This window comes from Triturus cristatus, chromosome 8 (assembly GCF_964204655.1).
Source record: "Triturus cristatus chromosome 8, aTriCri1.1, whole genome shotgun sequence".
Lineage (NCBI taxonomy): Eukaryota > Metazoa > Chordata > Amphibia > Caudata > Salamandridae > Triturus > Triturus cristatus.
This window is the reverse complement of record NC_140591.1, coordinates 745,864,652-745,882,047: the sequence shown is the minus strand read 5'-3', so window position 1 is coordinate 745,882,047 and position 17,396 is coordinate 745,864,652. Positions and strand designations below refer to the sequence as shown.

Here is a 17,396-nt window from a genome sequence, read left to right as displayed (position 1 = left end):
TTAAAGGGCAGGTTCATGCAAAAGTATTAACGCTTGCAAAACCCATCCGGCACTTTTTTAAATGCACATATCACAAGAACTAATGAGCGGATTTTACAACAAATCAAAAGAGCACACTTTCTAATTAAAGTTCTGCTTCAGCCATGTTTGGTGAAAATCAATTCAGCAGTTTTTGCTCAACCTGTCATCAAGTTTCCTATGGCAGCTAAATGGGAAATTATACATCTTTTCACCCCAACATTTTCCCACACACAAAACTTCATAAAGCCTGGCATGCAGAAACCTAGCTGACTGGTTAAGTAGTTTACAGAGTTTTGTACAAACATGTCAATAAAGTCAAAATTATAGGCACATCAAAAAATACCTTTTCAATTGAAACTCAGGCCTACTCACAAATGTAAACTTACTTGTAAGTAAATAAACAGTAGGCGATTTACTCTTAACTTTTGTAGCATATTTGATACTTTAGACTATTCACCATTTCTTAGGGTATATTTGATATAAAGGGTAGATTTGTGTGTCTCCGCCCCTGAGTTCAAGTGGTGGAGACTAATTTACAAATGTAAAGTTGTTACTAGTAACTTTTAATACATAGGCTGAGAGTGGTTGAAGGTGACAAGTTTATTAAACTTAAAAAAAATACAAAAATATTATTATGTCACATATTATTGTGCATTTTTTATTTTAAATGTAGAACCAAAATGCTAGAACATTATTAAAATTTTGAATGGCATATTAATTTAATTTCATTATATAAAATTCAATTACAATATTTGTTTAAGATTCATCTAAAAATACCCATCTACAGTAAAATGTCTATTTTTTTTGTTAGGAATTAAAATTTACCAAAAGCTAAATATACCATTATTTTTAATGAATTGCATTATGTTGTTTTTAAATTTATATATATTTTGGTTTATCATTAAATAAAATGTATTTCTATTATTAAAACATCAAAATAAATAATGTTAACATTATTTCCTTAGGGCTCTATTTTAAGTACCTCCCTCCATTATTTTCAATAGAATACGGTGGCAGTATCAGTGGTTGCCTGTGCATGGTGCTGGACTTACTCCAGGTCTGAGGTGGAGCACATATGAAAATATTTTGGGTCTATTTGGCTGTAGTCACAATAGAAGTGCAGTTTGTGAATAGCAATGGGCTTACTTTTAGTGGGTGCATGTCCCTCCCTAAACCTTTCCATAATCTCCTCATTCCTCTAATACCCCTCCACTTTGTAGTAGACCTTCTAAATTTTTCAGCCACTCTTCTGTCCCTCCTACATTTACTTTATTTACTAATGAAATGTAGGCATATGTGTGCAGAGATCTCTGCAGTCAGGGTGGAGACCTCTGCAAAGAGGTGATAGTAGTGATGAGAGGGGGAAACCTCTACATGTAGGTTAGTGAATACCATTTATAGTAGGTCTGTACTACTATAAGTAAACCACTATTGTAGTACTATTACATGAACTAGAAAATGTAGTTTATGAATATGCTCCTTCGTCTCAAACACAAAGTAACTACACATAGGCAATATATGTACATTTATGTATATGTATCTATAGTACAGAAGCAGTCACCACTGTTTCTTTATAAGTACTTCAGAGTTTTCATAGGAAGAGTGTTTTTTTGTTTGATGGTAACGTTAGCGCCGTGTGACAAATATTCAAAAAGTTTGAAAGTGTCAGGGGGTTCCGTCAGAAGTTGACTGAGTATAAAGGGGAGGATCCAAAATAATGTTTCTGTTTGTATTTTCCACAGATCATTGATGCAGAACAAATGGCTGAACAGAATTACACCATATTAAGCAGAAACTTTACCTTCAAATGGTACCTTTGTGATTTGGTGTAAAAACACCTCATGGTCCCGCACCCTCCCCACTGAATATTCATTTGAAATGTTCCTGTTTTTTCATGGGCTGGTACTGTCGCACATGTGGCAACTCCAAAGTATCACAGGACAGTGCAAGCTTCACTGTCTAGCACTTGCACAGTCCTGCAATGCCCTGTGGTACTCCTGCGGGACCAGAAGGGTCCTCACCCGAGACCCCACCATCAGACCACAACACAATTTCTGTCATTTTAGCCCTGCTGGGGATCCCTCCCGGCACCTCCCCCGCAAGGACAGGGGGTCAAATAATTTCTACAATGCACCTTTGTATCTTATTTTCTTTAAAACTCAGGACACGGAACCAAGTCTCTGAGTCTTAAAATTGCATCCACAACATTTGTATCGTTGTTGCAGTCAGTTAATTAGGTTGCTGGGTTCCATGGAACTGATATTGGTCCTACAATACTGAAGGGGTTGATGCAAAAAAAAGTCTTCCCGGCCAATCAAAAAGCTTAATTCTTTGAATTTGTGACACTTGCAGGAGTGCATTACTCCCACAGAAATAACCCATCAGATATCACAATATTTTGAAGCATAATTTCTCAACAAATGACTCAACAAATTTTCACCAAATCACAATAAGCACACTTTCAGAGGAAAGATCTAGCTTTCTGCTAAATTTGGTTGAATTCTGTTCAGCTGTTTTGTTGTGTATTGCTGTCCAAATTACTCTGGGAAACTGCATGGAAAAAACATGGTTTGGGACACCCCTTTATTTCTTGAACACTAATTAGTTATAATTTATTATGAAAAATATATAAATATGAAACAAATTTAGTATTTAATTATGCAATAAAAATTAGCACCTTTTATTAAATTAAAACATTAATATAAGATTATTATTTATTGAAATATAATTAAAGTAATTTTAATTAATACTACACATCACTTTTAATATTTATTATTGCATAGCAAAAGAACTTTTTTTTATTAAGTTGTGAATTTATTTTTTAATTTAAAATTCAGCAAAAGCATTTTTTTATTTAATTGAATATATCAAACTTAATTAAATATTTAATTGAAAATTCAGTCAATTAGTGGTGTGCCATTTTTATTTTGTTCTACAATTAAATAAAGTATATGAATTTAATTTACAATAATGTTCAAAATTAAAATATTGTCATTTATTTGTTTTTAGTTAAATAAAAGTCTTTACTTTTTACTGTACTTTAACATAGGAAGGCTCCGGAGTTGGGGTAGAGAATAGGAAATGGGTCGATCCAGAAATATAGAAAGTGCACTTTAGATTCACAACAGAGTTTAGCTCATGTAGATGATATCACATAGGTGTGTATCTGAATTATTAACTGGGGGAGGAGTAAATCCTAACTTTACTACTACTAAATGCCTTTTGTGAATACCGAAAGTAGTAAAGTTAGCATTTTGTCTCAGATTACTTTTGTGAATCAGGCCCATAGTGTCACTTTTGGTGATTTTGTTTCTGATTCATAAACCCTGCCCTGTGGGGTGCCCCAGGGATCATCACTATCACCCACAGTCCTCAATATTTATGTTGCTTCATTGGCAAAACTTATTAGACCTTACTGCTTGGCTGTTGTGTCACATGCAGATGACACATTGTAGTGGCCATCTCTTCTGATGCTGATGTGGGAGCTATCAAATTTAAGAAGTGCGTACTTAACACTATCATTTGGATGAAAGACAACTAGTCAAAACTGACCTGATAAGATGGAGGCAATCCTCTTTGGTTCTTATCTTTCCTTCTGGAACACATCTTGGTGGCCTCCTAATTGTGTACCCTCCCTATTCTGGTTCTGAAAGCTAGAAATCTTGGAGTGAGGTTCATGGATAGCTCTGCTTTTCAGATCAAATAAAGAAGATCACATCTTCATGTTTTCACCTTGTCAGGGTTCTGAAGAAGATGTTCTCTTTTATTCCAGTAGATTTGCAGATGATGGCCATTGTTGCATTAGTTCTATCAAGAATAGACAATTGCAATGCCCTTTATTTGGGCATGCAAAGAAAATTGCAGCTGAAACTTCAGGCACCTCCGATATGGCTGTTCCCCCAATCCTTAGGATTCCTAAGTTTTCTTCAATCTCTAAGGGCATTCGTGACCTTAATTGGTTACCAGGTGACCAAGCGTATCAAATTTAAATCCCTCTGCATTGGTCCTAAAGCCTTGTATAAAGAGGTCCTGCATAATTTCGGCAGTCTTTTTCCTGGTTTGTGCCAAATCGCATTTTAAGTAGTCCGTGTTCCCAAAATCAAGAAAGCAAAATGGGGAGGGAGAAGGTTTTCTTTCTTGGCTTGTCGGTTGTGGAACTCCGTACCATTTGTTTTCAGATCGCAGTCCAATATATCTTATTCTGGAAAATTGTTAAATACATGGCTTTTCTCTGTTTATTATTAGTAGATTGATTACAGTCTTTTGTCAGGAACTCTTAGCACTAAGATGCTTATGCAATTGCACACTTTATAAAAATGCTACTTACTTACTTATAAATATATACAGGTTTTTAGTTAGGGTTAGTTAGGGTTTGTGTTTTTTAAAGTAATTTTCTTTTAATTTATACACCAAAAAGGAGATGTCAATATGGAGTGTTTATTGTGAATACACATTTTTAGTGTACAACATCTTGCATAATCTTTTTTAGATTGTAGTAGAAATAGTATATGTCACCTATTTAGTACTCAACACCTTCCCCAAATTGGTTTAGATTGGAGTGGGGTCAGGAACATCTTAAGGATTTCGGGGGCCCTGGGCCAAGCGTGTTTTTGGGGCCCCTGTTTGGAACAGCTTTGAATTTATGATTACATTTCAGTTCTTTCATGCCCTCTTTGGCCAGGTCACTGACAGTGGACAGGTGCACTCATCCAAATTCTAAAGGTCTTGCATCTAATATTCAAGGATAGTGAAGTGTGTTTTCAATATTGTGACCTAGTAGCAGCCCCCTAATATTATGGCAAATAATCTCCGTGACACCCTCCCATTTCTCATATGTGAGGTCCTATTGTGATCCAAAAGAAACTATATATTATTAATTTTGCATGAACCATAAGCACAACATTTCTCTGCAAAATGTCTGTAATAGACTCACACATCAACTATGTTCAAAATAAATTAAATTAAAATGCTTTTTAAAACGTTTATGAATTATTCATGTTCATCAGGGCAAGACTCTGTAGAACAGAGGTGGCTCCACCCGAATAGCTAGTGGCCGTGCAGTGGTGAGGTTGGTGGAGCGGGGCTGTGGCGTGCAACCCCACTTCCGCACCTCCAAACTCGTAATCAGGCCCTTAGTAATTGCTTTTCCTTCTGGGATGTTATGGATTTTGTTCTTTCTGTCATTGTGTCTGAAAGAAGTATAATAGTATTAATGATTACAGTTTATATTGTTGATAAGCTTCTATTTTAATCAGGCCAACACTCTTTGACCTAATATGAAAGAGCTAGGGTAGTCTATGTTGCAGCTAAACAAATTGAGATAGATATAAAGATCAAAGTATTGGATTATTGTAAACATCCTTTTCTACCCAATCTGACTGCCTTAGGGCTATTTTGCTGACTTCTAGAAATTGAAACACTTTGACAAATTTCCTAATGGTTTAGCCCTACAACAGCACTAAGGGTTTCATTTTGGGTGCATTTTTATGTCAATAGGTCCGGTGACGAAGCTTACCAGCGCCATCGTATTTACAAGCTTGAAGGGAACACCATGGGTTGGGTGCATATCACCTCAAGACTCCAACTGTTAACAGTACGTGGAGTATCTGTGTTAATACTGGGTGTTAACTGATGAACAACCAGTGGGAATCATAATGACTGATACTCCTGGTAATTATTTACTTGTAAGGGGTGCCTCAGTGTCCCACACAGTCATTTCATCCTGGAAGTTTCTGATTCTCCTGGTTCCATTAACTCTGGTTATATAGTATTTATTGGACACTTCTAATAAGAACATTAGAATAAACCAATAGATTTGAATAGCAGCAACCCCAGACAAATAATACTACAAGTCCTCAGGCCACTTCATTGCGTAAATGTCAGCGTTTATTAGAGGAGTTGCATTGGTTCTTCAAATATTAACAACAAAATATGTAAGTGAACACTGTGAAAACTGCATGAAAAATTAGTATTTGCTAACCTCCATCCTGTTTTCGTATTGTGCCCTTGTTATGCATAGCCTGCTTGGAGTTCTCTGGTGTATTCAGCCTAATTCTCATGTTTAACAGCTCCAAAAAGGATTCACAAATGACTAACCACATGCTGAATAGTTTATATTTCTTGTATCTGTCTCAAGGTTCAATCCTATGTTGTCATAAGAAACTGTGCAACTACTACTTATCTAAGGGTTTGGTTTCTGCAATGCATATTCTCACTTGAAGCAATGTATGAGGAACATTTTGGGGCATATTAACAAGGGCTTTATCTCCGCTTTTTTGGCTTTAAAAGCCAAAGAAGCGGAGATAAAAATATCGCCCTATCAACAACAGGGTGCTAACATGCAAAATCGCATGTTAACACCCTTTTTCACTACGCTTCCCTTTGCATCTCTAATAAGATGCACAGTGGGCATTCCAGACCAAAATAATACGAGAAATGTCGCTAAGCGACATTTCTTCTATTATCAAGCTTCACGCTAACCCTGTTAGAGACAAAAAAGCAGTGCTAACCACGGTTAACGCAGCTTTTTTACGTCTGCTAATTTTCAGACTTACTCATGTAATCCAATGGGAGGTGGATTACATGGCTAAATCCACCATGAGCTATCAACAAGGATAGCCCTATCCTTGTAGTTTTATCGCTGTATTACCAGCGATAACCTCCCAAAATGCCGCTATCACTGGATTTTTTATCGACTAGGCGATAGCAGGAGTTAAAAAAATTAACACTAAGCGCCCTTAGCGTTAATTTTGCCTGTTCCTTGTTAATATGCCCCTAAGCAAATTGTGGTGAGGTTAGTATTAGCGGTGGGCAGAACCCGTGGAGATTCACTCCATGGAATTCTGCTGAGTTACATATAAAGGGGCTTATTTACAAGCCCCTTGCGCCACCCGTATGTCACTTTTCCCATGTTAAAAATGAAGCAAAAGTGGCGCAAGGTGCTTGCAAATCTGCCCCAAAGTTTTCACGGAGTTTCACAAACGAGCGAAATAAATGCACATTGCGCTGCTCACGCTGCAACTTAGTGCCGCTAGAGTGTGCAGCGCTGGAAAATGAGTGTGAACGATACCATGCACAAACGCAAGAGCGAGCGGCCTTTCAAGATGATTTTGCTTCTACTTGAGTTGAAAATCCACTCGAGCAGTAGCAAATGCTTTGAGAAGCAGCCCTCTAACCACGACTGCTTGCAACCTCCTCTGTCTGCCCTCGTTACTAAATCGCAAGTGGTGTGAAATCTCACTCGCATTCCTGGAGCCTCGTAGATCAAATTCTACTCCTTAGCGATTGTCGGAATTAGTACATAGTAAACAAACATGAATACTTCTCGAAATATGCATATAACAAAACAATACGTTGATGGTCTACAAATATCATAAGTCAGACCAGTTGGATATATAATTTATTCATTTTAAGTACAAAAATATTTTCTATTCCTTTTAAAAAAAAATAAAGTTCCATAACATATATTATTCTGATATTAAATTAACATCTATGTATATACATAATTAGTGAGCACCGCATGTATAAACGGACATTACATATATTCAATCTAAATACAAATGAGATACAGGAAGACACATGACCAATTGCAGAACAATCAAGACAAAAATCAAACACAATAAAATTACCAAACAATATTCAGATAAACAACATCAAAAACAATTATGGGGTTCTAAAAATGATTTCTCCTCGTAATAACAGTTCTAGTATAAAAATGGTAGAACTGCAATAAATGTATTGGAGCAAATGAACAGAAATGCGGCCAGAACTCAATGTCACTTGAGTAATGCGGAGTCGCTAAATTCCACCGATTCACTGGGTGGAATGAAACATTCTGTCCACCCCTAGCATCAGATACTCCCCGGTATACAGGGCACCTGATGTCATACTAGCATACTAGCATTACACTTAGACTAACAAGCTAAATACATTTGTGCCTACTTGATTTACGCATAATTGTATTTTGTGTTAGCTCTCCGACAACTGTCAAAACTTTTGTGCATATATACAAGAGAAATAAAATATATTGATTGCTAATTCACTCTTGTACAATAAGCCATTAAAAAAAGATACTATGTCATCAGCCGGAAGTGGGAAACATTCAATCAGAATGTATTTAATATTACTGCCTACAGGACCAAGCTGTTGGTGGAGATTTTTGGCAGAGCGGGTCGTGTTTTGATCAGCTCTGAATTCCGCTAATAAGACATTTGGATAAGAAGATGCTGGACAGTATCTGTGTATTTATATTTGCAGACTGTGGGGCTTATTTATGAGCCCTTGCGTCACTTTTGCGCTGCTGGTGTGTCACTTTTTGTGACGCACCAGCGGCGTAAAAAAATGTGCAATTTTGCGTCATATTTACAAAGTGACGCATCGAGGTAGATGTGTCACTTTCTAAACCCATGCGCCACATTATACCTGCGCCAGGTATAATGTATGCCGGGGTGGGCATTCCGGCTCAAGTAAGCCTCATAGAAGTGTTGCAGTGAAATCTATGAGATTTCACTGCCCCACTTCTAGGACGCAAATACGTCAATATCTTATGCCTGCCGCACAGCAGGCATAAGACTGACGCAGGCACATTTGAAATGGGACTTGCCCATGTGAAATGACCCATTGCTGAAGTTGCGTAACTTTTGTGATACACTCCAGCAATGCGTCATTTTTGCGCCTACTGACGTATCTGTAACTCCTTGCGACATGATGCGTCATATGGTAAATATGACGCATCGAGCATGTCGCAAGGAGGGCGCAATGAAAAGTGACGCATCGCTGCTTTTATGCAGCGATGCGTCACTTTTCATAAATGAGGCCCTGTGTCTGGGTCACAAGCAAATTCGAATTGTGGCATTTTTCTTTCGTGGGCTGAAGAAACAGCATTATAATGAAATTCTTGATAAATGAGTTTACATGTTATATTTTACGTTGTACATAAATGGTTAGACCTGCCAACAGAGAGCTTTATCTTTACAATGACTCACGTCATCAATTATTTCAAAGAAATTACAGAAAGGAACACAGCAAAGGAGTGGAATTCTGTTTGGTCCTCTTCACCCATTGCCTTTCATGTATTATTCCTGAGTTACAATTGGGTGGACGGACTGTTCATCAAGGCCATAGAATTTTGTGGATGCTTACTTTGTCCCTTTCGTATTTCCTTTAGATTTTACTGATGAGACACGTAGAAGTCGTTTTGATAGACTACAGCCAGTGAATGTTCCTTGATCTATTAACCTTAATGACACAACGGCATTATAATTGCAGCTTTATGGATTCTTGATTCAGAATAGCATGGTATTTGGATTTCTTAACCCAGCATTATTACATAATGGTGTTTAATAATAACAATTGCCCAATCATGTGTTTGTTTGATTTCATTATAATATTTTTCGGGTTTACAGCTTTTTTTGCATCCTAAAATAAAGACACACATGCATATAGGCTTTCATACAGATGCACAAAAATACCGGGCCTTTGTAAAAAATATCTACTATATAATATTTTCTTGTGTATGACTTTGAAGATCGCTTCTTCTAATGCAAACTTCTAACTCCTTTTCATAACACTCTTATTTGAAGATCCTACTCACTCATCTGTGTTAGTCCTTCATAATGGAGTGTTCTTTAATAAATCATTTGTGGCAGCACACACAAAGGTGCGCGAATGTCATTAAAAACTTTATCACCCAAATAGGTGTATCAAGGCTTAACTTGAATATTATTTGATCAATAATATTTTTATGAATCCATGAAATACATATTTGTCTACTTACCTATAAGTGGAAATGAGTGTGTGAGGAAACTAGATTCTGTATCAAACACTTGTGTAAATCTCTCATTATTTTTCACAGGGATGGAACAAGTCAGCATGAAAAAGCATGTGGAATATCATCAAAAAACCCATATGAAGTGATTTATTGGTAATGTGAATTGGATTTGTATTTGCATGTAATGTATTGCACTCACAGTGTTCTTGCTTATTTGCAATTCTAAACCAAGTGGTACATGATGTAGGCAGAGATGTACTTCCTCTTGATGTAAATTATATATGGTGTATGTGTTTTTTCAATTATCCATAGTTTTGTGTGCTTCAACACTGATGACTGTTCTCTACCTCTTCTGCACAATTTTTGTGCCTTGGCTGTGCTATTAGGCTTTTGTGATGGAGATTGACATTCATCAAGAGGTAATGTCTTATCTCCCAAATAGTGCCTCCCAAGCCAAAGGTGAATGCACCAAACAAAATAAATGGCCAATTTTTCCACTGCCAATGCACTGGAGAATACTCTTTAATGCGATTAGACCATGCTCCAAGGAAACAGCAGTAGTTTAGGAAACTCCTTCTTAGGGCCAGAACTGTGAATGAAAAGTAGCCCTGGCAAAGGCGTTCAACCCAGCCTTGCTTCCTTCCTCCCCTTTCTCTCTTTCCATCTCTCCAGGCATCATCTAATCTCTAGGGCATATGTACAAGGAGTTAACGCGGCATTAGCGTCACTTTTCCGACGGTTTTGCTGCTAGATTTTTATTGCCTTATGTACAAGCTGCTGCTAACCTCTGTTAGCGGCAGTTTTCTGATGAAAACGTCCATTATAAAGATCGCCACTTCTGTTAGCGATAATGCATGCAAGGGAGGCGTTCCTGTGCAAAAACAGCCGCTAACTATATTTATATTTTCATTTTTTTTAGCTATATTTACAAGGGGATTCCTTAAGTTTGGAGGACCAAAAAAAACTGCCTCTTACTGCAGTCAGAGGCAGTTTTTTAAGAACAGAATAAAGCTGGTCTTAAAAATGGAGATAACCCTTGGGGCCTCATTTCGGCAGTGTTTGTTGCTGGACCGCGCTGCAAGCAATGTTGCTGCGCTGCCCTGCGACAAAACTACAGGGCAGGACTGTGCACCATCAATAAGATAGTGCGCATTCCTGGGCCTCACTCATGAGAAGTGTTGCAGCACTGTGAGAAGACAGCGCTGCAACACTTTTCACTACCTCCTTCTTGCCACACCATGGATGCGCTGTCTTTACTGGACAGCGCTCCATGACGCAAGTAATGACAGATACGTCTGGAATCCGGACGTATCTGTCTGCGCTAAAGTCACCCATTGCTGCAGTTGCGTCACAACCATGACTCAACTCCAGCAATGCATGGGGCCAGCCTATCCCTGTGGCACTGTGTCACCCTTACACCTGCCATCATGCAGGCGTAAGGTACTGATGCAGTGCCGTTCTTGAGGGGTGCCCAGGTGTCGGCACAGTTGGATATCAATCAGTGGTGGTTGCGCGCTGCAGTATCATTGTCTGCAAACGTTGGTGGAGTGCTGGTGCTGAGGGAGTTGACGAGACGTACTTCGGTGCCCTTGATCCAGCTGCAAGTGGGGCGATGATGGGGGTTGTGTATGGTGGGCATGGTGAAGACATGATGTATACAATGATGGTCGGTCCCGGAGAGTCCGGTGGTGTGGCTGTAGTTGAAGGTCCGATGGAGGAGGAGACGTGCTCAACTGTGTTTCCTGCTATGTGGCTCGCTGCGGTGACTAGCTGCTTGAGTCTGATGTTGGGGAGCTACCCCAGGAGGGGGTAGTGTTCTGGTCACTGGAGTTGTCCAGATGGAACTTGAGTTCACCAAGTAGGATGTCATCAGTGGATGAGAGAGCCTGGTGTGCAATGAGGTCTACAATTGTATCAGAGAATGGGTGTCCATGGCTCGGGGGCCTGCAGATGAGGGTGTTGCAGAGAATAGGGTTAAGGTTGGTCCGGATCTGGAAACTGAGGTGTTCCATGGACACCGTTGGATCATTAGATTGCGTTTTTAAGTCAGACTGTGTTTCTGTAGGTGATGGCAATGCCTCCTCCTGGATGGTTGGGGTGGTCCTTGCGGGTGATTTAGTAGCCTTCAGTGATGGCGAAGACGATGTCCTGTCCGGGGCAGATGTTGGTCTTGGCAGGCGATGTGGCCTTCAGGGTTGATGGCAAGGTGGGTGCTGGCGCCATAGGGGTGGAGTGTCTGACAGGAAGGTTCCTTGGTGCTGAGCACGGTCCAGGGGCAGACGGACGCAGAAGGGCTTGCCTATGGCTTGCTTTTGGCATGGGAGACGTCCATTACAACACAGGCATTACATTGTAATGCCTTTAGAATGCAAATCCAACAACGCAGGTGCCTTAACATTGCATTCCATTACAACGCATTGTGAGGTCAGTAATGGGGTATTTTTTATTTTTAAGGTGGGTATTGGTTTTGGGTATCTGAGATGAAATGTGGGGTGCATTATGGGGTAACATTTGAAATTTGGGGTGTGTTTTTGGATCAATCATGAAAATGGGGTGTGCATTTGGGTCAATCATGAAAATTGGGGTGTGCATTTGGGTCAAATATGATTTTTAGGGTGTGTTTGGGGACTCAAAGATACATTTTAGGGTTCAGGGTTTGCTTTGGGGTGTAAGGATTATTTTTAGGGTTGCACTCACTGAAATGGGAATAGTAATGTTTACATCTCCGCAATCCAACACCTTTCCTACTGTTGCAATATGCCTAGTATTAGTATGCATTGTAATAGAATGCGATATAATGGTATGCATCGTAACTCCATATATATCTTTGGCACACCAGTTGTACGCCTGCTGCGCATGGCCGCACAATGGCCGCCATTGAGAAGTGCTGCGGGGGCACTGCACAGCTGGGAGGTGGGAAACGCCGAAAAGAACACAGAATGGGGCGTGGACGCCGGGGTGTGTGTGTTAGCGAGTGCTGTAAATATTTAAATGAGAGAAATCTTACCACAAGGCCGGATCCCGTGTCTTTGTTGCTCCTGCTCTACTGAGTCTGCTTGCAGGAACAGGAAGGAGGCAGCCAGGCTCCCTACCCTAAGGCAATCACACCGCTGCAATGCGGCATTGGGATTGGTCATTGGCGCCGGGACGAGGCGTTCAGCCAGGGGCTGGAGATGTGGGCAGATTCTCCATGCAGGCTGTAATGCAGCCTGCATTGGGAACAGGACAGTGCACATGACTGCTTTGTGCGGCCTCAGCGGGCCGACCAAACAGTCACTGCGCTCTTGAGTGGGCACACCACTATGCCACTGCCCTGCTCCGTGAGTGGAGCAGCCCTACCCACCCTCCTACCCGCAAAGGAAAAATGGCATGATAACATCAGGAAGTTATCATCATGAGATGATTGTTCCTCTTCTTGCACTGCTTGGAAGCAGTGGAGTGACGCTCTTCCACCATAGTGGATGAGCCGACACTGGGGGTGAGTCATCTACTGGTGCTAGGCCTGGGCGACTTGACCCCCGGGCCTCCTCTGCTACATGTCCCACCTTCTCCTTACCTGGACATTGACACCATGGTGGAATCTGCTAATCTCTCTGCAAATATGTGGCTCACCCAGCAGGAGCCTCAGCCAGGTGGGATTTCACAAACATGGGTACAGCAGTTGCCACCAAGTCTGCTGGTGAACCTCCCGATGCAGTTGATGCAGCAGGGCCCCCTTAGGTGTGAACTTGAAGCGCACCACAACACAAGTTTGATGCAGCTCAGGGGCCTCACCCTCTACAGTGTCCGGCCAGCGCAACCTCATCTGGCCTGTGATGCAGAGAGGTGCCGCCCACCATTGGTATTCCTCTGTGTGCACCCCAGTGTAGTGGTAGATCACAGTATGCGATGCAGACCTCCCTACGTTGGTGCACAGGAGCACCTCTACCATTCACGGCTTCAAGATCAGTGAACAGATCAGCAAAGTGTCTCCATGTGACCGACCAGACTTCACCACAAGGTAAGGGCGATTGCCGCGCCTCGATGTCTACCGCAATTGCTCATCGACTCCACAGCTCCTCCGCATCCCAATCCAGGCTCCAGAGGCAGGTCCAGTGATGCATCCAGGCTCCAGGCACAGGTACAGCGATGCATCCAGGCTCCAGATGCAGGCCCAGTGAGGCATTCAGGCTCCAGACGCAGGTCCAGCGAGGCATCCAGGCTCCAGATGCAGGTCCAGCGAGGCATCCAGGCTCCAGATGCAGGTCCAGCGACGCATCCAGGCTCCAAGCGCAGGTCCAGCGAGGCATCCGGGCTCTCATCCTGGTCATCCTGGATGTTGGGTGGCTTTAGAGGGTTGTTGATTTGTGCTGCACTTGGCCCTGGCTGTTCTAGTCTGCATTTCATTTTTTTTTGTGCCTATTTTCTATTGGAGTTCGACTGATAGGCAAAAACACTCATGTTAGGCTGACTAACATGCGTTTTTTTGCCGCTAATGACCCTTTTGTTGGTTTTTGCCTGGTAACGCCGGAATTCCTATGGCCATCACGCTAATGTTAGCGGCCGTTTTCACCGCTGATCCCTGAAGCTATCGCCATGTAGTGACATCTTGTACATATGTCGCTAACAAGGTGATCGTTTTCAGTGGTACACAGCGGTAAGAAAACTGCCGCTAACTAGCATTAGCGGTAGTTTTCACCAGTCCTTGTACATATGCCCCTCTGTCTCTTCCCTTTTCTCCTGTCTTTTCCCCTCAATTAATCTTTATCTTTTTCCGTCTCTCTCTTTCTTTGTTTCCCTCTCTCTCTTTCTCATTCAAGCCCTAGTTGTGGATCCTGCATTTAACCTCGAAGTGACTGAGGCACCAAATGTGGTCCATCGTAGCTCTTCAAAAAACGGCCTATAATGGTTCCGGCCCCACCAGGGAAATGCCGTATGGAATAAGAGGTCTGTCCAGCCCTGCTCCATCTGAGTGGGCTTTTTCCTTATGACACTGGTAAGCACTGACAGTTGACACGCACGTATTAATACATACCTTGGGATGCGCCATACAGCATCAGAAAACGCTGTGTGAGTCACATTCCGACTTTCTGGTTGAACATTAATATATCATACACTTCTGAAAGGAAGACCTTTACACTAGTGCCAGTTAATCAATTATGAAAAACTACTTAACAGATACAAGCTCAAAATTAATGTATAATATATTTTGTTCTGCGAGGTTCTAAAACATCTACGCTTTTGCATTCATTCCTCTCCCGAGCAGAAAACTGAGAATCAGACTAGGATATTTATTATGATCATCTTTCACTTTCATAAAGATCAACATTTCCCGATCAAAAACTCCACAAACACAAGCCCCAGATGTTTTTTAGGGAGCGCCATGGAGAAAACACACCCCTCGGGTGAATTTAGTAATTTTAGTACTGTTTCTGCAATGTAGACATATTTTAATACTCAATTATACATTTCTAACCAATGAAAAAATAGGGTGACAATCTTTTAGTTCACGTTTATGTTACTTTCCCTTATACTACTATTCTTTTACTCAGCTCAACATATGTGCAAACATATATTTGTAAGTTTCCAAAATGTTTTTCAGAGTTACAAATATTATTAGCAATCAAAATGGGTGAGTTCACCACGGCTTTTCATCACATTATACTGTGACATCTTAGCCACTTCTCAAATTAATATTTTACAATCTTCAAAATACTCCAAGACATCGATTACACGGGATTAGTATCAGACGGCATCAACAAAGTACTATCCAGTTTTTCAAAAACACATCGGGCATATTCTCAAGGAGTTATTGGCGAGTTATTGGCACTTTAGCGCAGCCACTGTCGCGATAAAGTTATCGCCCCATTCCCAAGCTGGTGCTAACAGCCAATATCACCAGTTTTCCCGGAATGGCAACCTCAAAAAGCAACGCCACGGATGACCCCGGCAACTATCGTTAATGAGATGCAGAGTAGGTGTTCCCGAGCAAAAAGCTGCGACAACACCCATCCACAACATTCTCAACGACCAGCCAGATCGTCAGTAAGATCCCAAAACAGGCAAAAAGGCACGTTAGCAGCAGGAAACTAACACCTGTTCCGACCTGGTGTAAAGTCAGACAACAACCGGCACCAGACAAGGGAGCATAGCCCAGAGCCAAACATGAAGAACAACAAATGCCATGGAGCTACTCATCATTCAGCCCGGAGCACCAATAGGGCAAAAACACCCACAGCAACCATCCCCAGGACCCCACCACCCACCCCCTCCCTTTGGACAATGAGAATGCACATCAACACCAAAAATCCATGATCCAAACAAATACCCTGAAGTCGCACAATCACAACACCAAACATACAGGTGCGGCCAGAAAAAGGGAAACCATACATACATATCATATAATCCAAATAAAATCTTTATTAAAGATTAACCAAAAAACAACAATCTTGAAGAGGCACGGAGGGTCTTCTCTGGGCATTCTGTAAGACACAGCCTGCAAGACAGAAATACAGATAAGGAGGTGCGTCATGAGCCCAGCAAAGTACAGAGAGAGAGAGCGAAAGAGAGAGAGCGAGAGAGAAAGAGAGAGGGAGAGAGAGAGAGAGAGAGGGAGAAAGAGAGGAGGGAAAGAGAGGGAGAGTGAGAGGGAGAGAGAAAGAGAGGGAGAGAAAGGGAGTTAGAAAGAGAGAGGGGGAGAGAGAGAGAGAGAAAGAGAGAGAAAGAGAGGGAGAGAGCGGGAGAGTAAAGGGAGGGAGAGAGAAAGAGAGGGAGAGAGAGGGTGAGAGAAAGAGAGGGAGAGAGAAAGAAAGGGAGAGAGAGGGAGAGAGAGTGCCGACACTGCAGACCCGGGCCTCACTGCTCACCTGCAGCCACCTGTTAGTCTCCAACCACGTATTGGTACACACTGCAGTCCCCCAGGTCCCTCATCTGAAACAGTTGCCAGAGACATGAACGGCAGAGTCCATACAGTAGCAAACACCATCCGTGCTTGCCCGCCCCTGCGCGCACTGGCTGCTGCACCCCAGCCCCTTCCGCCGCCCAGCGGTGATTGCCTGCCCCTGCGCAACCAGGCCTCACTGCTCACCATCCACCACCGGTGTGTCTCCAAGAGGGCCCACCACGTGCTGCTGGGAGCCCCAAGCCATGGCCCGTTACCATGGCACCCTCCACATTATGCAGCCCCGCACCGTGGGCCACCAGGTCACACACTTGATTCTGGGTCTTGCTATGGCAGAGAACATATCAGTGCACCCGGCCTCATCACAGGCTGCACACCCACTCAGCACTAGAGGGGCCACTAATTCTGTGAACTGCGAGGCGATGCCATGTGACGGTAGGCCCGCACTGCCCACTGGCTCAGGCCTACACTGCAGTCCAACTGGGTCCGCACTAATGCCACCATTCCGGACCGCCTGGATGGCGCATCATCGCAGGCTGCACACCCGCTCAGCACTTTAGGTGCCCTACCTCAGCGCACCGAAAGACACCATCCCGTGGTGGTGTGCCTGTGCCTACCGAAGTGTATCCGGTGCCACCAAGTCTGTGCACCGCAAGCCATGGACCCTTTATGATTGAGTCCCGTGGTGCGGATGCCATCATGTCACCTTAGGCTCTCCTGCATAAA

At 42.2% G+C, this 17,396-nt stretch overlaps 1 protein-coding gene across 1 annotated transcript in view; it reads left to right on the top strand.

Moving 5' to 3' along the window:
• Positions 1-17,396, top strand: part of LOC146805013 (acetylserotonin O-methyltransferase-like) — a 219,370-nt gene that overhangs the window by 106,650 nt on the left and 95,324 nt on the right. The window contains exon 4 of the mRNA XM_085622163.1: positions 9,875-9,943. Coding sequence (XP_085478289.1) covers positions 9,875-9,943 — 69 coding nt within the window. The remainder of the gene's footprint in view (positions 1-9,874; positions 9,944-17,396) is intronic.